The following is a 26690-nucleotide window of genomic DNA, read 5'->3' on the forward strand; positions in this document are numbered from 1 at the left end:
AACAGTGGAGCACCCCCTTATCCACACCGAAGTGACAGCAGAGGAGAAGGTGGAATGTTTTAAGTTCCTGGGCGTACACATCACAGACAAGCTGAAATGGTCCACCCACACAGACAGTGTGGTGAAGAAGGCGCAACAGCGCCTCTTCAACCTCAGGAGGCTGAAGAAATGTGGCTTGTCACCCAAAACCCTGACAAACTTTTACAGATGCACAATCAAGAGAATCCTGTCAGGCCTGATACGGCAACTGCACCGCCCTCAACCGCAAGGCTCTCCAGAGGGTGGTGCGGTCTGCACAACGCATCACCGGGGGCAAACTACCTTCCCTCCATGACACCTAGAGATTGAGAAACAGCTTCTATCTCAAGGCCATCAGACTGCTAAACAGTAATCACTAACTCAGAGAGGCTGCTACCTACATTGAGACCCACATCACTGGAAACTTTAATAAATGGATCACTAGTCACTTTAAACAATAACACTTTAATAATGTCTACATATCCTACATTACTCATATCACATGTAAATACTGTATTGAGACCCAATCACTGGACACTTTAATAAATGGATCACTAGTGACTTTAAAACAATGCCACTTTAATAATGTTTACATATCTTACATTACTCATATCACATGTATATCCTGTATTTTACACCATCTACTGCACCTTGCCTAGTCCTTGTTTGGGAACACACACACATGCACGCAACAGGCGGACCAATACAAGGGTTGAAAAATTGGTGGCCATCAGGGCAAATTTGAGCCTGACAATGAGCCATCCTCAACGAGGTTGGAAAGTGACAGTGAAGATGGCCATTGGAAATGAACATTACACTACAAGACGAATGAGTGGTATGGAAGGAATCAGTTACTAACTGCGAGAGTTGCAAAGCAATCAATATTTGACTTCTCCTGACAGCTATTTGGTAGAGAGGGTGTGTGGTCCAAGTCTGGGTTTAAACCCCTAGTCGATGTCCGCGGCCCCACGGGAATCTACTTAGCATAATAAAAAAATCCCCATCAAAATCAGTCAGTTTAAGCTAGAGATATGTATTTGCTTGCATTGGATGCTTCTCAAATCTACCGCATCAGCCAATGCCGCACTTGCGCATCTGTGGTGAAAGGTGGCAGAGCTAGGAGCGGTGTTTGTCAGACCATGAGACATCCCGAAAATCGGTCTTCTCACAAACTTCTTTAGTGTCTGAACATTTGTCCACAAACCAAAGATGAGACTCTCATAAACAAGATGGTGTTCTCCATTTTGTGCTACGACCCCCACAAGCGTCTTGGGACTCGTCTGAAGTCAGTACAGCCGATCTGTAGCGTCCGAACAGTTTGGGCTATACACTAATATGACACCTCTGCAGAAAGGTAAGTCTTGCATGAACAAGTTGGTTGTTTTGCTCTAGGATGCCCACAAGCCTGAAGGTCCCCATACCAGTTTAAAAAATGAACGGAAGTACAGCGCATTCGGAAAGTATTCAGACCCCTCGACTTTTCCCACATTTTGTTTAGAGCGTTACAGCGGTGGACTAGTAACCGAAAGTTTGCAAGATCGAATCCCCGAGCTGACAAAGTAAAAATCTGTCATTCTGCCCTGAACAAGGAAGTTAACCCACTGTTCCTAGGCTGTCATTGCAAACAAGAATTTGTTCTTAACTGACTTGCCTAGTTAAATAAAAGGTAAAATAGAAATTACATTATAAAATGGATTAAATCAATTTTTTCCCCCTCAATCTACACAAAATACCCCATAACGACGAAGCGAAAACAGGTTTTATTGCATAAATACTCCAACCCTTTGCTATGAGACTCAAAACTGAGCTCAGGTGCCTCCTGTTTCCATTGATCATCCTTGAGATGTTTCTACAACTTGGAGTCCACCTGTGGTAAATTCAATTGATTGGACAAGATTTGGAAAAAAGGCACACACCTGTCTATATAAGGTCCCACAGCTTGACAGTGCATGTCAGAGCAAAAACCGAGCCATGACGTCGAAGGAATCGTCCGTAGAACACCGAGACAGGATTGTGTCGAGGCACAGATCTGGGGAAGGGTACCAAGAAAATGTCTGCGGCATTCAAGGTCCCCAACAACACAGTTCTAGCCAAACTGAGCAATCAGGAGGGCATTGGTCAGGGAGGTGACGAAGAACCCTATGGTCACTGACAGAGCTCCAGAGTTCGTCTGTGGAGATCCTTCCAGAACGACAACCATCTCTGCAGCACTCCACCTATCAGGCCATTAGAGTGGCCAGACTGAAGCCACTCCTCAGTAAAAGTCACATGACAGCCCGCTTGGAGTTTGCCATGAGAAACAAGACTCTTTGGCCTGATTCCAAGCATCATGTCTGGATTAAACCTGGCACCATCCCTACGGTGAAGCACGGTAGTGGCAGCATCATGCTGTGGGGATGTTTTTCGGTGGCGGGGACTGGGAGACTAGTCAGGATCGAGGGAAAGATCAATGGAGCAAAGTACAGAGATCCTTGATGAAAACCTGCTCCAGAGCGCCAAGGACCTCAGACTAGGGCGAAGGTTCACCTTCCAACAGGACAATGACCCTGGCTTCTGGACAAATCTCTGAATGTCCTTGAGTGGCCCAGCCAAAGCCTGGACTTGAACCCAATCGAACATCTCTTGAGAGACCTGAAAATAGCTGTGCAGAGACGATCCCCATCCAACCTGACAGAGCTTGAGAGGATCTGCAGAAAAGTATGGGATAAACTCCCCAAATACAGGTGTGCCAAGTTTGTAGCATCATACCCAAGACTCGAGGCTGTAATCGCAGCCAAAGGTGCTTCAACAAAGTACTGAGTAAAGGGTCTGAATACTTATGTAAATGTGATATATGTTTATTTGTAATACATTTGCATGTTTTATTTTTTGTCATTGTGGGGTATTGTGTGTAGAACTGATGAGGGGGAGAAAAATCAAAATATGGTCCATTCTAGAATAAGGCTGTAACGTAACAAAATTTACAAAAAGTCAAGGGGTATGAATACTTTCCAAAGGCACTGTACATCCAGCAGACAAGCAATGGCTCACCCTTTTGTCTTCTGAAGATTCATACATACACACAGCTTCTGTTCAACCCATAGGAAAAAAAACACACATTACATCTGCATATCTTGTGTAGATTCAAACACACGTACACAGTGGTGCAATTTCATACATACACATTCAATGGCTCACCTCAGGAACCTTGGCATTTTAGTAGGCATGCACACACTGCATCTGCTCAGCATAGTCTCACATCCACACATACCCTCACACATGCACCCACCATTGTCTCACCTGCTGGGCCTTGTGCTACATCTCGCAGCTGCCTACTGTCTCACACACACAGACCATGTTGGCTCACCTGCTGGTCCTTGTGGTACATCTCATACTGGTGGATCATCTGGCGGCTGATCTGGCTGCCGTGGTAGACAATGACGTTGATCTCAGTCCAGGTGCGGAACTCCCTCTCCCAGTTGGTGATGGTGGAAAGGGGGGCGATGATGAGGAAGGGTCCCCGCAGGCCCATGGAAAACATCTCAAAGAGGAAGGTGATGGACTGGATGGTCTTCCCCAGGCCCATCTCGTCAGCCAGGATGCAGTTCTTCCTGTATTGGAAGAGTCGGGAAAACATGGTGATGTCAAACACACAAAAATATTTTCATCAAAGAAAACAAAAAGGAGGTGAGGGGTGACAATCAGTGGCCTGCTGAGGGAGAGCAGAGCTAATCTCCGAACCTAGAACCAAATCTCATGTGTGCCTGCCAGCCAACTCGGTTTGATTTTGGGGGGCTGAGGTTTTCAAATCTGTACTGAACGGAAGTAACAAATAAGTACCAACTGTCATGAAGCCTCTGCCAAACCCAGTCCCCAGCACCTTCCCAAGAAGCCCACCTGTTTACAATCCAGGCTGCACAGATTGACAACATGTCATGGAGGTATCTGATGTTTTGGATGCAAATATTTCACAGGTTAGCAGTGCAAAGTTAATCCACCACCGCACCAGAAGATATCATCCCCCCCATTTCAAACTTGACAGATTACATTTTAATAGTATTATAATGTAAGAGTTCTAAACTTCAACATTCAAAAAAGTATTTTACACACATGTCCATTACAAACTATGCAAGAATCAGAATGCATAATTTGTCACCAGTACTTGAAATTGTGTAAATAAAACAGTAAATACGGTATGCTACAACAGAAACGACAACACGATATACAGAAAATAAGGCACTTACTTTGATTGGAACTCACATGTCCAATGTTATTATTTGTAAGGAAAACAGCAATCAAGGCAATGCGGGTGCCAGCCAGAAAATGTGCCAGGGGGAAAAAGTTTGTGCTAGACCGTGCAAATATCTGCATACTTGATCTGGGGTAACAATGGGGAGGTGCTTGGGCTCTCATTGAAGAGGGAAGTTTGTCTGGTCCAGTAAAGCTTCAAACAAATTATCCGCAAACAGTGAAATAGGCTACATTCTATGTGAATTAATGAGGCGGAACACACAAGTTGAAATATAGTCTAGAGATAATTAGCAGGTAGCGTGTGTCTTGGTTTGAGGGCAGCGCGTGTTAACTGTCCTGTTGCGTAACAATCACATTTTGGAACAGTGAGTGTATTCTGATATCATGCGCATAAAACAATAACTCAGACTGGGGCAACTGTTAGAGCTATTTGGAACTCACACGTGAAAAGGTTAGTAAGCACAATGCAGTGAGTAAAAGCCAAATTGGATTTGTACCAAAAACATTGCACGATCGATCATATTTTACACCCTACATACCCTGATAGATAAAGAACTCCACAAAAATATACGCTTTCTTTATCGACTTCCAAAAAGCATTTGATTCTATTTGGCATAGAGGACTGTTCTACAAATTTATTTAAAGTGGTTTAGGGGGTAAAACATATGACATAATTAAATAAAAGTATACTTGCAATACGTGCAGCATCAAAATTGGTAAGAAAATGACAGAATTCTTTAACCAGGGGCGGGGCCTTCGACAGGGTTGAGCACCACGCTCCTCAACATTTACATCAAAGAATTGGCCACTATTCTAGAAAAATCCTCAGCCCCTGTGTTTGCCTCCACAATTCAGAGGTTAAATGCCTGCTCTTTGCAGATAACCTGTGCCTCCTGTCAGCCACAGCACATGGCCTATATCAGAGCCGGGACCTGCTAGAGCAGTACTGCCAGACCTGGACCTTGGCAGTAAAATATTGATTTTCCAGAGAAGATCCAGATCTCAGGGAATTAGACCAAAGATCTCAATTGCTACAAATATATAAAGTATTGCACACACTACAATTACTTCGGTTTAAAAATAAACTCAACTGGACGCCTAAATGAGGTGAATGAGCGCAGGGTATTATACACCATTAAAAATGAATTAAAATTGGAAATTTGGCTAAAACAAATTGAATGTGTCAATGAACCAATTGCACTTAATGGCAGTGAGCTGTGGGGTTCACTTGCAAAACAAGATTTCACATGATGGGACAAACACCCCATTTTAACCCTGCATGCAGAGTTCTAGAAGATTCTCCTACATGTCCAGAGGAAATTTAGGCCAATATCCACTAGTAATAAAAATACAGTGATCCACTCTCATATCATTACCAAGCCCTGCAATGCAAGATCTGAGCAAAGACAAGAGTCCACTCATCCAGCTGGTCCTGGGGCTGAGTTCACAAACCTGTTCAACGAACACACTGAAGCCTCAGGACCAGAACAGCCAATCAATCAGAATAAACCAAATGACAACAAAGTCAAAACAAAACTACATTACCTATTGGGAAACACAACCACAAAGAAAATTGCAGTGCTATCTGGCCCCAAATTGACAGTACACCATGGCAAACTATTTGACCATAGTGACTGATCAAAACCTTAGAAATACGTATTTCAGGGCCAGTACAGTACCTCACACATCAAATTTTGTTAGTCACACGTGACGAATACAACAGACCTTACAGTGAAATGCTTACTTATGAGCCCCTAACCAACAACGCAGTTAAAAAAATATATGGATAAGAAGAGATAAAAGTAACATGTAATTAAAGAGCAGCAGTAAAATAACAATAGCGAGACTATCTACTGGGGGGTACCGGTACACAGTCGATGTGTGGCGGCACCGGTTAGTTGAGGTAGTATGTACATGTAGGTAGAGTTATTAAAGTGACTACGCATAGATTGCTACAGAGATTAGCAGTGGTGTAAGGGGGGGGGCAATGCAAATAGTCTGGGCAGCCATTTGACTAGATGTTCAGGAGTCTTTTGGCTTGGGGGTAGAAGCCGTTTAGAAGCCTTTTGCACCTAGACTTGGCGCACCGGTACAGCTTGCCGTGTGGTAGGAGAGAGGACAGTCTATGACTAGGGTGGCTGGAGTCTTTGACAATTTTTAGGGCCTTCCTCTGACACCACCTGGTATAGAGGTCCTGGATGGCAGGAAGCTTGGCCCCAGTGATGTACTGGGCCGTTCACACTACCCTCTGTAGTGCCTTGCGGTCGGAGGCCGAGCAGTTGCTATACCAGGCAGTGGTGCAACCAGTCATAATGCTCTCGATGGTGCAGCTGTAGAACCTTTTGAGGATCTGAGGACCCATGCCAAATCCTGAGGGGGAATAGGTTTGGTTGTGCCCTATTCACAACTGTCTTGGTGTGCTTGGACCATGTTAATTTGTTGATGATGTGGACACCAAGGAACTTGAAGCTCTCAACCTCCTCCACTGGAGCCCCGTCGATGACAATGGGGGCGGGCTTGGTCCTCTTTTTCCTGTAGTCCACAATCATCTCATTTGTCTTGATCACGTTGAGGGAGAGGTTGTTGTCCTGGCACCACACAGCCAGGTCTCTGACCTCCCTATAGGTGGTCTCGTCGTTGATCAGGCCTACCACTGTTGTGTCATCTGCAAATGTAACGATGGTGTTGGAGTCGTGCATGGCCGTGCAGTCATGAGTGAACAGGGAGTACAGGAGGGGACTGAGCACACATCCCTGAGGGGCCCCTGTGTTGAGGATCAGCGTGGCGGATGTGTTGTTATCTACCCTTGCCACCTGGGGGAGGCCCGTCAGGAAGTCAGTCAGTTGCAGAGGGAGGTGTTTAGTCCCAGGGTCCTTAGCTTATTGATGAGCTTTGAGGGCACTATGGTGTTGAACGCTGAGCTGTAGTCAATTAATAACATTCCCACATGTGTTCCTTTTGTCCAGGTGAGAAAGGGCAGTGTGGAGTGCAATAGAGATTGCATCTGTGGATCTGTTGTGGACAAATTGGAGTGGTCTAGGGTTTCTGGGATGATGGTGTTGTGAGCCATGACCAACCTTTCAAAGCACTTCATGGCTAGATGTGAGTGCTACGGGTCGGTAGTCATTTAAGCAGGTTACCTTAGTGTTCTTTGGCACAGGCACTATAGTGGTTTGCTTAAAACATGTTGGTATTACAGACTCGGACAGGGAGAGGTTGAAAATGTCAGTGAAGACACTTGCCAGTTGGTCAGCGCATGCTCGCAGTACACGTCCTGGGAATCCGTCTGGCCCTGCGGCCTTGTGTATGTTGACCTGTTTAAAGGTCTTAATCACATTGGCTGCGAAGAGCGTGATCACAGTCTTCCAGAACAGCTGGTGTGCTCATGTATGTTTCAGATAGTTTATCTACGAGAAGTGTTTAGTGGTGGATTACTACCTGAGCAGTAAGTCTACTATTCGTGGGGGGGACTATGTATAGATTTGGGGGAGGAGGAGTGGCAGGTTTCCTACCTGTTGTACCAGTTGAAGAGCAGCCAGTTCATGCCCTCCAGCTGGTACTCTCTCAGCTGGTTCCCGTTTCGATAGTCTTTGGATTTGTCCAGCTTCTGCCACTTGTCTGGCTGAGGTCTTTCCTACTCAGAGTGCACACGCGCACACACACACACACACACACACACACACACACAGATTGGCAATCTCAAATAACAGCATCACACACACATTGAGGTCGACTGGACCGGTACACGTACTGCGCACGCCCACAAATGCACAGAATACCTGACCAACTCTCATAATCACACACAGACACATGAAAAGCTACTCTTCAAAAACAGAACACACAATTCAGACACATTGCTGATTGTTAATTTCATTTTTAAACAAAGGAACAAATGTTGTAAATTACAGGGGAAGGAGTTACTCTTTCCCACTCACCACAAATTTGAATTCAGGGATTCTCTTGATCTCCTCAAACTCCCGAATCTTCACCGGGTCCACATCTTCCTGAAGCTCCCATGTAGCCTCCTCATAGGACAGGGAGCACCACTTCACCAAGTAGTGTGTCACTTCCTGTAAACACACACACATGCACGCACGCGCACACAGCGAGACATAGTGACAGTCAATGAGTCAGACACCCAGAATTAGCCAGTGAGTCAGTCAGATGCACGTGGGTCCGAACAGACAAACGCCCCACACTGGTGGTGAGCAACTGGCTTTCCCCGTCTCACCTCTCCTGTCTCTGTGTCTGTAGTGATGGCCACCTCCAGAACTCTATCCACTTCTATGTAGTCAGGGTTAAAGAGGTCTTCATTCGGCTACATGGAGGAGTAGACAATCAATATCATCCTTTTCATGTGATATGCATCTTTTTTTATGTCATATGAAAATGTATTGAATGGCTACACTGGGACAGTTTTTTTTATTTGTATTGGTGTACATTTGTACTTCGCAGAAAACGAAATATATGTTTGATGCTAAATACAGATGTACACCACTACAAATAAAATCCACAGTTGCAGCTTAGCCATACAGTACATTTTCATGACATAAAAACAAATAATTTTTATATACATAATATCATGAAATTATGTCAGAAGAATGTAAGAGTAGCCTCACCTCAACGAATATGTGCTTCATTTGGGCATGCTTAGTCCTGAATCGCTTGATTTTTTGCTGGATGCGAGGGTCCTTCTCCAACTCCTCCAATGTCGCCCATTTACAATGCAGGTAGGAGCTGTGAGCAAAATTGGTAGGATGGTTCAATTAAAATAGTCAAGGGTAAAAGGGGTACACTGACCTTCCACTTTATTGAAATGAGAGTAATTAGGCAAAAGGGTGCAAAAGCAGTTTGGACACACCTACTCATTCAAGGGTTTTTCTTTATTTTTAATATTTTGTACATTGTAGATTAAAAGTGAAGACATCACAACTATGAAATAATACACATGGAATCATGTAGTAACCAAAAAAAGTGTTAAACAAGATTTTTCAAAAGTAGCCACACTTTGCCTTGATGACAGCTTTGCACACTCTTGGCATTCTCTCAATCAGCTTCATGAGGTAGTCACCTGGAATGCATTTCAATTAACAGGTGTGCCTTGTTACAAGTTAATTTGTGGAATTTCTTTCCTTATTAATGCGTTTGAGCGTCATTTGTGTTGTGACAAGGTAGGGATAGTATACAGAAGATAGCCCTATTTGGTAAAATATCAAGTCCATATCTTCACTATTATTCTACAATGTAGAAAATAGTAAAAATCAAGAAAAACCCTGGAGTAGGTGTCCAAATTTTTGACTGTACTGTATACATTTCCTGAGCTTTCTTATATCTCTCAGATATACAGTATGACAGACACTTCAAAACATACTTCCTTTTGATTTCTTTTACTATCCGTTTTCCCATGTATGAATGCAATCTTCAATGCAGTTGTATGGGCTAATTGCAGTAAGGCCAAATTCAATGTTTCATCAAATAATTTGTAGGTCTTTTTTTTATACCTACATGGGTCCTACATTTCAAAATCAAATAGAAAAAGTATCCACGGAATGACTATCTTAAAACAATCCATATGTTAGCTTAGTAGACCCCCCTGTCCACAGTGTAGACTCTTAGGGGTTAAAAAGCAATCCCACAGTATAAAAACATCAAGTGGCGGATTTAAGAACATAGAAATACATTGAACACAGCTAAACATGAGAAAATGCTCATTTTGAAGTGTGCAGCTATGAAAACCTTGAGCGCTCTAACATGACTGTCTGTTGACAGATCATCTGTTATCAAAGAGACCAATGTTACTGGGGTCTTCCACCTAGCTACTGTAAGCACACTTACAAATTTCTGTACTTGACATAGAACTCCTCCGACTCCTCAGTTGTATCCTCGGGGGACGCCTCAAAAGAAGAGGACAAAAAAAAAACATCAAATAATCTAATCCATGAACACCTTGTTGCTAGTGTGTGTGTGTGTGTGTGTGTGTGTGTGTGTTTATGTCAGGCGGCATACCTCTTTCTTCACAGTTCGAACCGACAGGATTTTCTCAATAATGTTTGCCTCATCTTCAGGGGGCTCCTGCGGCAAGGGGGAGAGGGGGCACAAGGTAAAAAACTCACACAAGGTAAAAAAAAAAAAAAAAAAGAGTGTGCTTGGGCTTACTGAGGACACTGAACCAGCAAGCAAAGACATCAGGATGCATTACAGCTTTGATTTTACTCAACAAGTCAGCAACATTTCCTCCTTTATACTGATGAAGGACATAGAAAGATGGATAGATATAAACTCAGCAAAAAAAGAAACGTCCTCTCACCTGGGTTGATTTTCAGCAAACTTAACATGTGTAAATATTTGGATTAACCTGTTGGGTATAGGGGGCAGTATTTGCACGGCCGGATAAAAAACTTACCCGATTTAATCTGGTTACTACTCCTGCCCAGTAACGAGAATATGCATATAATTAGTAGATTTGGATAGAAAACACTCTAAAGTTTCTAAAACTGTTTGAATGGTGTCTGTGAGTATAACAGAACTCATATGGCAGTCAAAACCCTGAGACAAATCCTAACAGGAAGTGGAAATCTGATGTGTGGAATCACTTTCAAGCCTTTTCCATTGAAACACACAGGGACTTATTAATCATTGAGCACTTCCTAAGGCTTCCACTAGATGTCAACAGTCTTTACAAAGTGGTTTGAGTCTTCTATGGTACAAACTGACCGAAAGACAGGCTTGGAATGTTGGTCATAGAGGGAGTGCCATTACTACTATGACGCGGGCGCCCATGGGAACCCTTTTGTTCCGAAACGTTTAGTAAGACAATGCAATCGTCCGCCTTGAATATTATTGAAGCTCTGGTTGAAAAAGGCCCTAAAGATGTGTTATACAACGTTTGACATGTTTGAATGAACGTAAATATATATTTTTTGCACATTCGTGACGACAAGTCCAGCGCGCCTCGTACATTATGAGTAGCCTTCGGAACGCGCAAACAAGAAGGAACTATTGGGACATAAGTTATTAACTTTTTAGAACAAAACTACATTTGTTGTGGACCTGGGATACCTGGAAGTGCCTTCTGATGAAGATAATCAAAGGTAAGGGAATATTTACAATAGTATATTTGATTTTAGATGGTTCCAAGATGGCGCTAACATGTATCGCCTAGCCTATTTTTCTGAGCATACCATGTTGTTTATTGCAAAGTGTGATTTCCCAGTAAAGTTATTTTTAAATCTGGCAATGCGGTTGCATTCACGAGATGTTAATCTATAATTCTTTGAATGACAATATTACATTTTAACAATGTTTTCGAATAGTAATTTACTAAATTGTAGCGATGATTCACCGGAAGCATTAGAGGTTACATTTTTTCCTAACGTTACGCGCCGATGTAAAATGCTGTTTTTATATATAAATATGAACTTTATCGAACAAAAAATGCATCTATTGTGTAACATGATGTCCTAGGAGTGTTATCTGATGAAAACTGTCAAAAGGTTAGTTTTGCATTTAGCTGTGTTTTGGGTATTTCTGATGCATGCTAGTTGCTTTGAAAATGGCAGTGTGATTTGTTTTTGGCAGGGTACTCTCCTAACATAATCTAATGTTTTCCTTTTGCTGTAAAGCCTTTTTGAAAATCGGACAACGTGGTTCGATTCAGGAGAGGTGTATCTATAAAATGGTGTAAAATAGTCATATGTTTGAGAAACTGAAGTTATAGCATTTATGAGGTATTTGTATTTCGCGCGACACGATTCCACTGGCTGTTGACAAGCGTCCCACGTTTCCCAGACAGGTTAACATAACAAGATTCAACAACTGAGACAAACTGAACAAGTTCCACAGACATGTGACTAACAGAAATTGAATAATGTGTCCCTGAACAACAGGGGGGGGGGGGGGGGGGTCAATGCAGCTGGTGGCCACACCAGATACTAAGTACTGCAGTGCATCTCCTCCTCATGGACTGCACCAGATCTGCCAGTTCTTGCTGTGAGATGTTACTCCACTCTTCCACCAAGGGGGGAACTGAGGACTCTGCATGCTTTGTAAAACACCCATGCCCTCACCCTCCGATCCAACAGGTCCCAGATGTGCTCAATGGGATTGAGATCCGGGCTCTTCGCTGGCCATGGCAGAACACTGACATTCCTGTCTTGCAGGAAATCACACACAGAACGAGAAGTATGGCTGGTGGCATTGTCATGCTGGAGGGTCATGTCAGGATGAGCCTGCAGGAAGGGTACCACATGAGGGAGGAGGATGTCTTCCCTGTAACGCACAGCATTGAGATTGCCTGCAATGACAACAAGCTGAGTCCGATGATGCTATGACAAACCACCCCAGACCATGACAGACCCTCCACCTCCAAATCGATCTCTCTCCAGAGTACAGGACTCGGTGTAACGCTCATTCCTTCAACGATAAACGCGAATCCGACCATCACCCCTGGTGAGAGAAAACCGCGACTCGTCAGTGAAGAGCACTTTTTGCTAGTCCTGTCTGGTCCAGCGATTGTGGGTTTGTACCCATAGGCGACGTTGTTGCTGGTGATGTCTGGTGAAGACCTGCCTTACAACACCCTGTCGTTCTCCACTAACATCAAGATGGTGACCCGATCCTGTAGGTTCATGCTCTACAACATTCGCAGAGTATGACCCTGCCTCACACAGGAAGCGGCGCAGGTCCTAATCCAGGCACTTGTCATCTCCCGTCTGGATTACTGCAACTCGCTGTTGGCTGGACTCCCTGCCTGTGCCATTAAACCCCTACAACTCATCCAGAACGCCGCAGCCCGTCTGGTGTTCAACCTTCCCAAGTTCTCTCACGTCACCCCGCTCCTCCGCTCTCTCCACTGGCTTCCAGTTGAAGCTCGCATCCGCTACAAGACCATGGTGATTGCCTACGGAGCTGTGAAGGGAACGGCACCTCCATACCTTCAGGCTCTGATCAGGCCCTACACCCAAACAAGGGCACTGCGTTCATCCACCACTGGCCTGCTGGCCCCCCTACCTCTGAGGAAGCACAGTTCCCGCTCAGCCCAGTCAAAACTGTTCGCTGCTCTGGCACCCCAATGGTGGAACAAGCTCCCTCACGACGCCAGGACAGCGGAGTCAATCACCACCTTCCGGAGACACCTGAAACCCCACCTCTTTAAGGAATACCTAGGATAGGATAAAGTAATCCTTCTAACCCCCCCTTAAAAGATTTAGATGCACTATTGTAAAGTGGTTGTTCCACTGGATATCATAAGGTGAATGCACCATTTTGTAAGTCGCTCTGGATAAGAGCGTCTGCTAAATGACTTAAATGTAAATGTAACAGGCCTACAAGCCCTCAGTCCAGTCTCTCTCAGCCTATTGCGGGCAGTATGAGCACTGATGGAGGGATTGTGCGTTCCTCCTGGTGTAACTCGGGCAGTTGTTGTTGCCATCCTGTACCTGTCCCGCAGGTGTGATGTTCGGATGTACCGATCCTGTGCAGGTGTTACACGTGGTCTGCCAATGCGAGGATGATCAACTGTCCGTCTTCTCGCCCTGTAGTGCTGTACGGACATTGCAATTTATTGCCCTGGCCACATCTGCAGTCTTCATGTCTCCTTGCAGCATGCCTAAAGCACATTCACGCAGATGAGCAGGGACCTGGGCATCTTCTTTTGGTGTTTTTCAGAGTCAGTAGAAAGGCCTCTTTAGTGTCCTAAGTTATCATAACTGTGACCTTAATTGCCTACCGTCTGGAAGCTGTTAGTGTCTTAACGACCGTTCCACAGGTGCACGTTCATGAATTGTTTATGGGTAACAGTGTTCAAACCCTTCACAATGAAGATCTGTTAAGTTACATGGATTTTTACGAAAGATCTTTGAAAGACAGGGTCCGGAAAAAAGGGACGTTTCTTTTTTTGCTGAGTTTATACACACACATATACTCAATGCTCTGGAGCCTGGTGTATGTATATATATATATATATATATATATATATATATATATATATATATATATATATATATATATATATATATATATATATAATACGGAGGCAGGCAAATACTTTTCACTGAGCAGTGTAAAGGCAGATTGACATGGGTGAGACAATTAATTGTAATTTATCTTAATGTTCTTTTGTTGTTTGCAGGTGCACTATCCTTCTGACCCTATGCAGCCAGGTCAAATCTACTTTTTAACTTCTCGCAAGTTTGGCTTATTTGGTGTCTGCTGTGAAGGAATACCACAAGTCAACTACTTGATTGATGAAGGTCTGTCATCCAGCAAAGGCAGCAGCGCAGTCATCAACTACATGCGCCATTTCTTCAGCAAATATGGAGTTGGGGAAACACGTGTGGACCTTAATTCTGATAACGGCAGTCGCCAAAACAAGAACAAGTTTGCACTCTGGTATTGTGCCTGGTGGACCATGCACAAGCTCCACCACAGTCTGGACCTTCACTTCCTGATCACAGACCACACCAAGTTTGCCCCCGACTGGTGCTTCGGCCTCATCAAGCAGTAACAGCACTTCAGGTGAATATCATTTTAATTGCATTGTATGAGGTTAGTCTTCTTATCTAAACCTGGGAGGTGAATTGATTTTGTGCAAGGTTGTAATGTCTTCAATAGTTTTGTTGTCATTTCCTGTTTTACAGCTTCAATGCTCTGGAGCCTGGTGTTGTCGCCAAGGAGCGTTCAGACTCAGTCAGGACCAGGTTTCAGCTGCTGCGCAACGCTGACATCCCTCCTCCCATAGATGGTCTGCCTGTACAAGCGCCACCTGGACTGGACACAGCTAAACAAACTCATCTTTTTGAGAAGATCAGGGAGTTTTGCGCCAAAGAGGCTATGGACTTCACATGCCCTGCACCAAAATCAAGGGCAGCACAGAAACAGGCTCTCCGAACACAAATTCACTTGTTCAAGCGTGGTTCGGACTGACCAGTCATCAGCACTCATGCACTGCCTCTATGCAAATGACTCTCTCTTAACAAACACACACACACACACACACCCCATACGTTGCTGCTACTATTTTTTTATTTTATTTATCCTGCTGCTCAGCCACTTCACCCCTGATTGTTTTTATTTATTTTACCTTTATTTTACCAGGTAGGCCAGTTGAGAACAAGTTCTCATTTACAACTGCGATCTGGCCAAGATAAAGCAAAGCAGTTTGACACATACAACAAAGTTACATATGGAATAAACAAACATACAATATATACTGTATTATTGACTGTATGTATACAACTACGTCTTTCACTATCATTATTTATATTGACACCACATCTGATATTGCTACTATGCAAGTAACCATTTGGCTGTACTGTTTACACCTTCTGTAGAGACCCAATCACTTAGCAAGACTTAGCAAAATATTGATACAGTTGAAGTCGGGAAGATTACATACACTTAGGGTGGAGTCATTAAAAATCGTTTTTCAACCACTCCACACATTTCTTGTTAACAAACGATATGTATTGGCAAGTCAGTTAGGATATCTACTTTGTGCATGACAAGTAATTTTTCCAACAATTGTTTACAGATAATTTCACTTAAAATTCACTGTATCACAATGCCAGTGGGTCAGAAGTTTACATACACTAAGTTGATTGTGTCTTTTAACAGCTTGGAAAATTCCAGAAAATGATGTCATGGCTTTAGAAGCTACTGATAGGCTAATTGACATAATTTGAATCAATTGGAGGTGTACCTGTGGAAGTATTTCAAGGACTACCTTCAAACTCAGTGCCTCTTTGCTTGACATCATGGGAAATCAAAAGAAATCAACCAAGACCTCAGAAAAAAATTGTAGACCTCCACAAGTCTGGTTCATCCTTGGGAGCAATTTCCAAACGCCTGAAGGTACCACATTCATCTGTACAAAGAATAGTAACCAAGTACAAACATTATGAGACCAAGCAGTCGTCATACCACTCAGGAAGGCGACGCGTTCTGTCTCCTTGAGATGGTGCGAAAAGTGCAAATCAATCCCAGAACAGCAGCAAAGGACCTTGTGAAGATGCTGGAGGAAACAGGTACAAAAGCATCTATATACACAGTAAAACGAGTCCTATATCAACAAAACCTGAAAAGGCCGCTCAGCAAGGAAAAAGCCACTGCTCCAAAACCACCATAAAAAAAGCCAGACTACGGTTTGCAGCTGCACATGGGGACCAACATAGTACTTTTGAGAAATGCCCTCTGGTCTGATAAAACAAAAATAGAACTGTTTGGCCATAATGACCATCGTTATGTTTGGAGGAAAAAGGGGGAGGCTTGCAAGCCAAAGAACACCATCCCAACCGTGAAGCACGGGGAGGCAGCATCATGTTGTGGGGATGCTTTGCTGCAGGAGGGACTGGTGCACTTCACAAAATACATGGCATCATGAGGAAGGACAATTATGTGGATATATTGAAGCAACATCTCAAGACATCAGTCAGGAAGTTAAAGCTTGGTCACAAATGGGTCTTCCAAATGGACAATGACCCCAAGCATACTTCCAAAGTTCTGGCAAAATGGCTTAAGGACAACAAAGTCAAGGTATTGGAATGGCCATCACATCACCTGACCTCAATCCTACAGAAAATATGTGGGCAGAACTGAAAAAGCGTGTGTGAGGAAGGACACCTACAAACCTGACACAGTTACACCAGCTCTGTAAGGAGGAATGGGCCAAAATTCACCCAACTTATTGTGGGGAGCTTGTGGAAGGCTACCCGAAATGTTTGACCTAAGTTAAACAATTTAAAGGCAACGCTACCAAATACTAATTGAGTGTATGTAAACTTCTGACCCACTGGGAATGTGATTAAAAAAATAAAAGCTGAAATAAATCACTCTGCTATTATTCTGAAATGTCACATTCTTAAAATAAAGTGGTGATCCTAACTGACCTAAAACAGGGAATTTTTACTGGGATTAAATGTCTGGAATTGTTAAAAACTGAGTTGAAATGTTTTTTTGGCTAAGGTGTATGTAGACATCCGACTTCAACTGTATATAAAATTAATATTGATCTGTGTGGTCGTAACATGATTTTGTGACATACCACAGACTCACTAAACACAAATGCTTCGTTTGTAAATTATGTCTGAGTGTTGGGGTGTGCCCCTGGCTATCCATAAAAATAAAAAAAAAGTATCTGTATTAAGGAATTTGAAATGATTTATACTTTTGATACTCAAGAACAATTCCATTTACTTAAATATTTTTTAAACAAAATACTTTTACTCAAGTAGTATTATACTGGGTGACTTTTACCTTAATAGAAAATGACTGAAGTATCTTTACATTTGGACTTTTTCTGTTGACCTGGACTTTTTCCCTACTCTAGGCTACTACTTTTACCACTTTTAGTCTTAATCTTTCCTACACTTCTCACTGTTAGCACGACTTCACATTTGATTCCTTAAAGAGATGGGTTGGGCTGGCTTAAGAGGGAGTGAACAATGCTGAATGAGTGTAGACAAATATAGAGCTCTCCAATACAGTGAGGGAAAAAAGTATTTGATCCCCTGCTGATTTTGTACGTTTGCCCACTGACAAAGAAATGATCAGTCTATAATTTTAATGGTAGGTTTATTTGAACAGTGAGACAGAATAACAACAACAAAAAATCCAGAAAAACGCATGTCAAAAATGTTACAAATTGATTTGCATTTTAATGAGAGAAATAAGTATTTGACTTCCTCTGCAAAACATGACTTAGTACTTGGTGGCAAAACCCTTGTTAGCAATCACAGAGGTCAGACGTTTCTTGTAGTTGGTCACCAGGTTTGCACACATCTCAGGAGGGATTTTGTCCCACTCCTCTTTGCAGATCTTCTCCAAGTCATTAAGGTTTCGAGGCTGACGTTTGGCAACTCGAACCTTCAGCTCCCTCCACAGATGTTCTATGGGATTAAGGTCTGGAGACTGGCTAGGCCACTCCAGGACCTTAATGTGCTTCTTCTTGAGCCACTCCTTTGTTGCCTTGGCCGTGTGTTTTGGGTCATTGTCATGCTGGAATACCCATCCACGACCCATTTTCTATGCCCTGGCTGAGGGAAGGAGGTTCTCACCCAAGATTTGACGGTACATGGCCCCGTCCATCGTCCCTTTGATGCGGTGAAGTTGTCCTGTCCCCTTAGCAGAAAAACACCCCCAAATCATAATGTTTCCACCTCCATGTTTGACGGTGGGCATGGTGTTCTTGGGGTCATAGGCAGCATTCCTCCTCCAAACACGGCGAGTTGAGTTGATGCCAAAGAGCTCCATTTTGGTCTCATCTGACCACAACACTGTCACCCAGTTGTCCTCTGAATCATTCAGATGTTCATTGGCAAACTTCAGACGGGAATGTATGTGCTTTCTTGAGCAGGGGGACCTTGCGGGCGCTGCAGGATTTCAGTCCTTCACGGCGTAGTGTTTTACCAATTGTTTTCTTGGTGACCATGGTCCCAGCTGCCTTGAGATCATTGACAAGATCGTCTTGTGTAGTTCTGGGCTGATTCCTCACCATTCTCATGATGATGTATTCTGAAAAATGAGGGAGTAAGACCAGTCTGAATGAGTGGACCCTGCAGTGTCAGAGGTTTTTCATGCGTGCGACCGAGAGCATGCCTTTCTTGTTTTCCTTTTATATTGACGAAGCTTTTGTCCGGTTGAAATGTTATTGATTATTATGACTAAAAACAACCCTAGGATTGATTATAAACATCGTTTGACATGTTTCTACGAACTTTACTGATACTTTTCGAATTTTTCATCTGTCTGTTGTGACTGCCTTTGAGCCTGTGGATTACTGAACAAAACTGAGGTTTTTGGATATAAAGAGGGAATTTATCGAACAAAACAAACATTTATTGAGTAAATGGGAGTCTTGTGAGTGAAACCATATGAAGTTCAAAGGTAAGTGATTAATTTTATCACTATTTCTGACTTGTGTAACTCCTCTACTTGGCTGGTAACTGTTTGTAATGATTTGTCTACTGGGCGCTGTTCTCAGATAGTCGCATGGTATGCTTTTGCCGTAAAGCCTTTTTGAAAGCTGACACCGTGGTTGGATTAACAAGAAGTTAATCTTTAAACCGATGTATAACACTTGTATGTTTCATACATTTTTATAATGAGTATTTCTGTTTTTGAATTTGGTGCTCTGCAATTTCACTGGATGTTGGCCAGGTGGGACGGTAGTGTCCCACACCCCCTAGAGAGGTTAAAGGGAACCAGGGTTTACAAATAAAAAAGGATACTTATTTTATTAATTAACAAAAAGTTACAACACCCAATTCCCCTTTGTGAAAAAGTAATTGCCCCCTTACACTCAATAACTCGTTGTGCCTCCTTGAGCTGCAATGACTGCAACTAAATGCTTCCTGTAGTTGTTGATCAGTCTCTCACATCACCATTGAGGAATTTTTTCCCCCCTCTTGCATGCAGAAACGCTTTAACCTCTATGGGCTAGGTGGGACGCTTGCGTCCCACCTACGTAACAGCCACTGGCAGCCTGTGGCGCGATTTTCAAAACGTTAAAAATCCTATTACTTCAATTTCTCAAACATATGACTATTTTACAGCTATTTAAAGACAAGACTCTCGTTAATCTAACCACACTGTCCGATTTCAAAAAGGCTTTACAACGAAAGCAAAACATTAGATTATGTCAGCAGAGTACCAAGCCAGAAATAATCAGACACCCATTTTTCAAGCCAGCATATAATGTCACCAAAACCCAGAAGACAGCTAAATGCAGCACTCACCTTTGATGATCTTCATCAGATGACAACCCTAGGACATTATGTTATACAATACATGCATGTTTTGTTCAATCAAGTTCATATTTATATCAAAAACCAGCTTTTTACATTAGCATGTGACGTTCAGAACTAGCATACCCCCGCAAACTTCCGGGGAATTCGCTAACATTTTACTAAATTACTCACGATAAACGTTCACAAAAAGCATAACAATTATTTTAAGAATTATAGATACAGACCTCCTCTATGCACTCGATATGTCCGATTTTAAAATAGCTTTTTGGTGAAAGCACATTTTGCAATATTCTAAGTACATAGCCCAGGCATCACGGGCTCGCTATTTAGACACCCGGCAAGTTTAGCACTCACCATAATCATATTTACTATTATAAAAGTTTGATTACCTTTTGTTGTCTTCGTCAGAATGCACACCCAGGACTGCTACTTCAATAACAAATGTTGGTTTGGTCCAAAATAATCCATCGTTATATCCGAATAGCGGCGTTTTGTTCGTGCGTTCCAGACACTATCCGAAATAGTAAAGAAGTGTCGCGCGCATGGCGCAATTCGTGACAAAAGATTTCTAAATATTCCATTACCGTACTTCGAAGCATGTCAACCGCTGTTTAAAATCAATTTTTACGACATTTTTCTCGTAGAAAAGCGATAATATTCCGACAGGGAATCTCCTTTTCGGCAAACAGAGGAAAAAATCCCAAAGGCGGGGGCAGTCGGGTCACGCGCCTAAGCCCAGTGTCCCTTGATCGGCCACTTGAGAAAGGCGATAATGTGTTTCAGCCTGGGGCTGGAATGACGACATTCTGTTTTTTCCCGGGCTCTGAGCGCCTATGGACGACGTGGGAAGTGTCACGTTAGAGCAGAGATCCTTAGTAAATGATAGAGATGGAAAAGAAGTTCAAGAAATGGTCAGACAGGCCACTTCCTGTAAAGGAATCTCTCAGGTTTTGACCTGCCATTTGAGTTCTGTTATACTCACAGACACCATTCAAACAGTTTTAGAAAATGTAGGGTGTTTTCTATCCATATGTAATAAGTATATGCATATTCTAGTTACTGGGCAGGAGTAGTAACCAGATTAAATCGGGTATGTTTTTTATCCAGCCGTGTCAATACTGCCCCCTAGCCCTAACAGGTTAACTCAGCAAAATGTGTTTTCAAGCATGAACTGCTCGTTTCAAGTCCATTACAAAACTACAAATGTATTTATTTTTAACCACGTTCATGTAGACTCGATTTTGTGTTTTGGATCATTTTCTTGCTGCATGACCCAGCTGCACTTCAGCTCACTGACAGATGGCCAGACATTCGCCTGTAGAATTTGAATATTTTTTTCCCTCATCAATCTACACACAATACTCCATAATGACGAAGTTAAGCTATTGCAAATGTATAAAAAAAACTAAAACACATACGTATTCAGATGCTTTACTCAGTACATTGTTGAAGAACCTTTGGCAGGGATTACAGCATCGAGTCTTCTTGGGTATGACGCTACAAGCTTGGCACACCTGTATTTGGGGAGTTACTCCCATTCTTCTCTCCAGATCCTCTCAAGCTCTGTCAGGTTGGATGAGGAGCGTTGCTGCACAGTTATTTTCAGGTCTTTTGGCGAACTCAAAGCGGGCTGTCCTGCCTTTTACTGAGGACTGGCTTCCGTCTAGCCACTCTACCATAAAAGGCCTGATTGGTGGAGTGCTGCAGAGATGGTAGTCCTTCTGGAAGGTTCTCCATCTCCAGAGGAACTCTGGAGCCCAGAGTGACCATCGGGGTTTTGGTCTCCTCCCTGATCAAGGCCCTTCTCCCCCGATTGCTCTGTTTGGCCGGGTGGCCAGCTCTAGGAAGAGTATTGGTGGTTCCATGCTTCTTCCATTTAAGAATGATGGAGGTCAATAAGTTTTTGGGGACCTTCAACGCTGCAGAAATGTTTTGGTACCTTTCCCCAGATCTGTGCCTCGACAATCTTGTCGTCTCAGAGCTCTTTGTACAATTCCTTCGACCTCATGGCCTGATTTTTTTCTCTGACATGCACTATCAACTGTGGGACATTATAGACAGGTGTGTGCCTTTTCCAACTCATGTCCAGTCAATTGAATTTACCACAGGTGGACTTCAATCAAGTTGTAGAAACATCAAGAATGATCAATGGAAACAGGATGCACCTGAGCTCAATTTCGAGTCTGAATACTTATGTAAATAAGGTATTTATTTTATTAAATACATTTGCAAAAAAATCGAGACCTATTCGCTTTGATATTATGGGGCATTGTGTGTAGACTGATGAGGAAAATGTTTTATTTAATCCATTTTAGATTAAGGCTGTAACGTAACAAAATGTGGAAAAAGTCAAGGGGTCTGAATACTTTCCGAATGCACTGTAGGAAGAGGAATATTAGAAAGTGTAGAGAATCAACATGGTAGCGCGATCAAAAGAATAATAAGACAAGTGTTTTTGGCTTAAAAAAATTATACTAGAGGGTAAAAAAAAAAATACGTTGAAGTGATCACTTATTCTAACGTAAGAATTACTTGGTGTTTAATGTCCTGTAATGTAATCTTAATTGAAAGCACGGCCTTTAAAAAGCTTCCAGAGTGGCGCAGCAGTCTAAGGCACTGCATCGCAGTGTTGCAGCGTCACTACAGCCTGGGGTTTGATCCCAGTCCCATAGGGTGCCGCACAATTCTCCCAGCGTCGTCCAGGTTAGGGGAGGGTTTACTTGGCTCCACACGCTCTAACAACTCCTTGTGGCGGGCCGGGCGCATGAAAGCTCACGTCGGTTGTCAGTTGAACGGTGCTTCTTCTGACACAGTGCAGCTGGTTTCTGGGTTAAGCGAGCAGGTGTTAAGAAGCACGGTTTGGCGGGACATGGGGGTAAAAATAAAAAATAATAACAGCTGACTGATTTAGTCATTATATAAACATTCTTGATAGTAGTGGAAATTAACAATCGTCGACCTTGGCTTAGTCGTCAGGCTATTACATACTTTGCCAATGCAATGTACCCGGTCCAAAACTGGTGAGGACAACTTCTTGCCCCAGGACCTCTGAAAATGTTAGACATGAATTTAACGACATTAGATCTGTCTTCAATATTTATGAACTGTAAATATTTGAACAGCGAGAAATTTGGAGACTTGTCTATGGTGTCGGTGAGGAACTTGTTTTTGTTCCCAAGCAATGGTGTACCATTCCTCCAGTGCAACAATTCTGTCATTGTAGCCTGACAGATGCTGTTCACCATTCATGATCCGTTGGCCATGGCCGTCGATGGTCTTGCAAACGCCATCTAGAGTAGCTGATATCAGGACCAAAGCAGTGTCTATTGTCCCTTTGAGTTCTGAGACCATCATGATGTGTAGTTTGTCCAAGTCGGCAGGTAGGCCTGGTGCGGGCTGTCAGCCATCTTAGTCATCTCCGCCATAGGTGGCGCCATCTTAGTCATTGCCAGCAGAGAGTTTTCGTTCAGACTGTCTTTGGGACGCAGTTTGTGAGCCATTTTGAGTAAGAAGTTGCGTTCGACGTTAGAAAAAGTAAATCCTACTAGTAGTGAAAGTACAGAAGCTACCTCACGTTACTCCCACATGTTAACCTGGAGGCCTCTACATAAAACCCGGACCCTCCAAATAAAACATAGCTATGCGATAGTAGAATTAGTATGAATATTCGGACATGGCCAAAGATAAAAGAACGAGATGGTTACCTCAGCCTGCCAGGTGAGAGTGGCAGCGTTGAGGGCAGGGATACGGCCTGTCCCCAGCACGGCAATAGTCTCCCCGTCATCATCCACCACCTTGAAGTCCAGGTCCTCATTGTACTTCCTGCGCTTCACCTGTCGCCCCGAGCGACGCTTCTACGAGAGAGAGTTTACACTAAGTGCCTTCATGACATTAGCTACTGCACATTAGCTACTGCACATACCAGTCAACAGTTGACACCTACTCATTCAAGGGTTTTTCTTTATTTTCTACATTGTAGAATAACAGTGAAGAAATAAAAACTATGAAATAACACATATGGAACCATGCAGTAACCAAAGAAAATGTGGTTTTCCTTCCTGTGGTGGTCCTCATGAGAGCCAGTTTCATCATAGCGCTCAATGGTTTTTGCGACTGGTTTTTCTTTGAGCCAATCAGTTGTGTGGTGACAAGGTAGGATTGGTATACAGAATATAGCCCTATTTGGTAAAATACCAAGTCTATATTATGGCAAGAACAGCTCAACTAAGCAAAGAAAAATGACAGTCCATCATTACTTTAAGACATGAAAGTCAGTCAATGTGGAAAAGTTCAAGAACTTTGAAAGTTTCTTTAAGTGCAGTCGCAAAAACCCATCAAACGCTATGATTAAATTGGCTTTCATGAGGATAACCACAGGAAAGGAAGACCCAGCGTTACCTCTGCTGCAGAAGATAAGTTCATTAGAGTTCCCAGCCTCAGAAATTGCAGCCCAAATAAATGCTACAAAGATCAAGTAACAGACATCAACATCAACTGTTCAGAGGAGACTGCGTGAATCAGGCCTTCATGGTCAAATTGTTGTAAAGAAACCACTACTAATGGACACAAACAAGAGACTTGCTTGGGCCAAGAAACACGAGCAACAGACATTAAACTGGTGGAAATTGTCTTTTGGTCTGATGAGTCCAAATGTGAGATTTTTGGTTCCAACCGCCATGTCTTTGTGAGACGCAGAGTAGGTGAACGGATGGTCTTCGCATGTGTGGTGCTTACACAGCATTGCTACCACAGCATTCTGCAGCGATATGCCATCCACTTAATCAGCATGGCTACTGTAACAGTTTAGCTTCCGTCTCTCTCCTCACCCCTACCTGGGCTCGAACCAGGGACCCTCTGCACACGTCGATGACAGCCACCCTCGAAGCATCGTTACCCATCGCTCCACAAAAGCCGCGGCCCTTTCTGAGCAAGGGGAACAACTACTTCAAGGTCTCAGAGTGAGTGACGTCACCGATTGAAACGCTATTAGCTAGCTAGCCATTTTACATCAGTTACACTACTGCAGCATTCTGCAGCAATACACCATCGCATCTGGTTTGCGCTTAGTGGGACTATCATTTGTTTTTCAACAGGACAATGACCCAACTCACCTCCAGGCAGTGTAAGAGCTATTTGACCAGGAAGGAGAGTGATGGAGTGCTGCATCAAATGATCTGACCTCCACAATCACCCGACCTCAACCCAATTGAGATGGTTTTGGATGAGATGGACTGCAGAGTGAAGAAAAAGAAGCCAACAAATGCTCAGCATATGTGGGAACTCCTTCAAGACTTATGGAAAATCATTCCAGGTGAAGCTGGTTGAGAGAATGCCATGAGTGTGCAAAAGCTGTCATCAAGGCAAAGGGTGGCTACTTTAAAGAAAACATAGATGTTTAACACTTTTTTGGTTACTACATGATTCCATGTGTGTTAGTTCATAGTTGATGTCTTCACTATTATTCTACAATGCAGAAAATAGTAAAAATAAAAATAAAAACCCTTGAATGAGCAGGTGTCCAAACTTTTGACTGCTACTGCGCACACAAACATGCATTTTTGTTAACCAAATTGGCAGAACTGGAGTAATAATGAACGGCAACAAATAGGGTTTAACCAGCGTCACCGCTGAACCCCTGATTAGTGGGGTCAAAATCGTGATTTCCTGTTTTGTAATGGTGTTTCCACACTAGGAGCTTGAACCAACACTGGAATTGTGAAAATTATAAACATTGCTTCTTTTTTTTGTTCTTTGCCTGGAATTTCATATTTTTCAGGTGAGACAGTATTTGGCCCAGAGCATGACATCACAATCTGATTATTCTGACCAATAACCAGTCATTTTTCTTGCATATGTATCCTATATGTTTTTTTTACCTTTATTTAACTTGGCAAGTCAGTTAAGAACAAATTCTTATTTTCAATGACGGCCTAAGAACAGTGGTTCGGGGGCAGAACGGCAGATTTTTACCTTGTCAGCTCGGGGATTCGATCTTGCAACCTTTCAGTTACTAGTCCAACGCTCTAACCACTAGGCTACCTGCCACCCCCACTTTGAGAGGGAGAATGTATTTTTTTACAAAACATTGTACAAATGGAAACAACATGCAGAATTGTGAGTACAATTTACATATAAATACAGAAAATGGCAATACTAACTAAAATACAATAAACAAAAATAGGCAAAAAATATATATTTGTCAACAAACCATGGGCTGGGACGGCTAATACTTTGATATGCTAGAGTCTAGACAACCCTATCTGCCAATCAGGGCTGTGTATGGAAATATATTTCAAATTTGTATCACCATGCCCACAAGATCAGACTGAGCATTTCAATGGCAAAAAGAGGCTCAGGGAAATAAGTGCGAAAAATACTGAGTTAGTTTCATGAAATACAAAGCGATAAAAAATGTAATCAAAAGACTGCAAGGAGGCTTTAGAGAAGCAAGTGTCACTCAGTCTGCTCTTGCCCCAACCTGTCAGTCAGTTCCTCACCGTGTTGTCGAGGGGATCGATGCTCTCCTCTCCCCCGATGGCCAGCGTGGACAGGAAGGCCACATTCTCTCTCCCCCCAGCCTCCTGGAGAACTGCCTCGCTTTTCCGCTTGCCCTTTTTCTTCTTCTCCGCTGGGACCGGCCCTTGGAAGACTTGCGCTCTGTAGAAACACAGCAGGGTTGGCACCATAAAAACAGAAGTC

General features: G+C 43.0%; 1 protein-coding gene across 10 annotated transcripts in view; it reads right to left on the bottom strand.

Annotated features, from left to right (window-relative positions):
- The window catches only part of LOC106582632 (chromodomain-helicase-DNA-binding protein 6), a 112602-nt gene that overhangs the window by 51278 nt on the left and 34634 nt on the right, over positions 1-26690 (bottom strand). For all 10 annotated transcript variants that reach the window (XR_001323356.2, XM_014165874.2, XM_014165873.2 and 7 more), the window contains 9 exons: positions 26489-26648; positions 23696-23845; positions 10255-10320; positions 10084-10142; positions 8868-8985; positions 8480-8566; positions 8184-8318; positions 7761-7882; positions 3365-3608 (listed from right to left, as the gene is read on the bottom strand). Coding sequence is in view for 9 of the 10 variants with exons in the window: in XM_014165874.2 (XP_014021349.1) it covers positions 3365-3608; positions 7761-7882; positions 8184-8318; positions 8480-8566; positions 8868-8985; positions 10084-10142; positions 10255-10320; positions 23696-23845; positions 26489-26648 (1141 nt within the window). In the remaining variant the exon portion in view is untranslated. The remainder of the gene's footprint in view (positions 1-3364; positions 3609-7760; positions 7883-8183; positions 8319-8479; positions 8567-8867; positions 8986-10083; positions 10143-10254; positions 10321-23695; positions 23846-26488; positions 26649-26690) is intronic.

Source organism: Salmo salar, chromosome ssa22 (genome assembly GCF_905237065.1).
Source record: "Salmo salar chromosome ssa22, Ssal_v3.1, whole genome shotgun sequence".
In the NCBI taxonomy this organism is placed as follows: domain Eukaryota; kingdom Metazoa; phylum Chordata; class Actinopteri; order Salmoniformes; family Salmonidae; genus Salmo; species Salmo salar.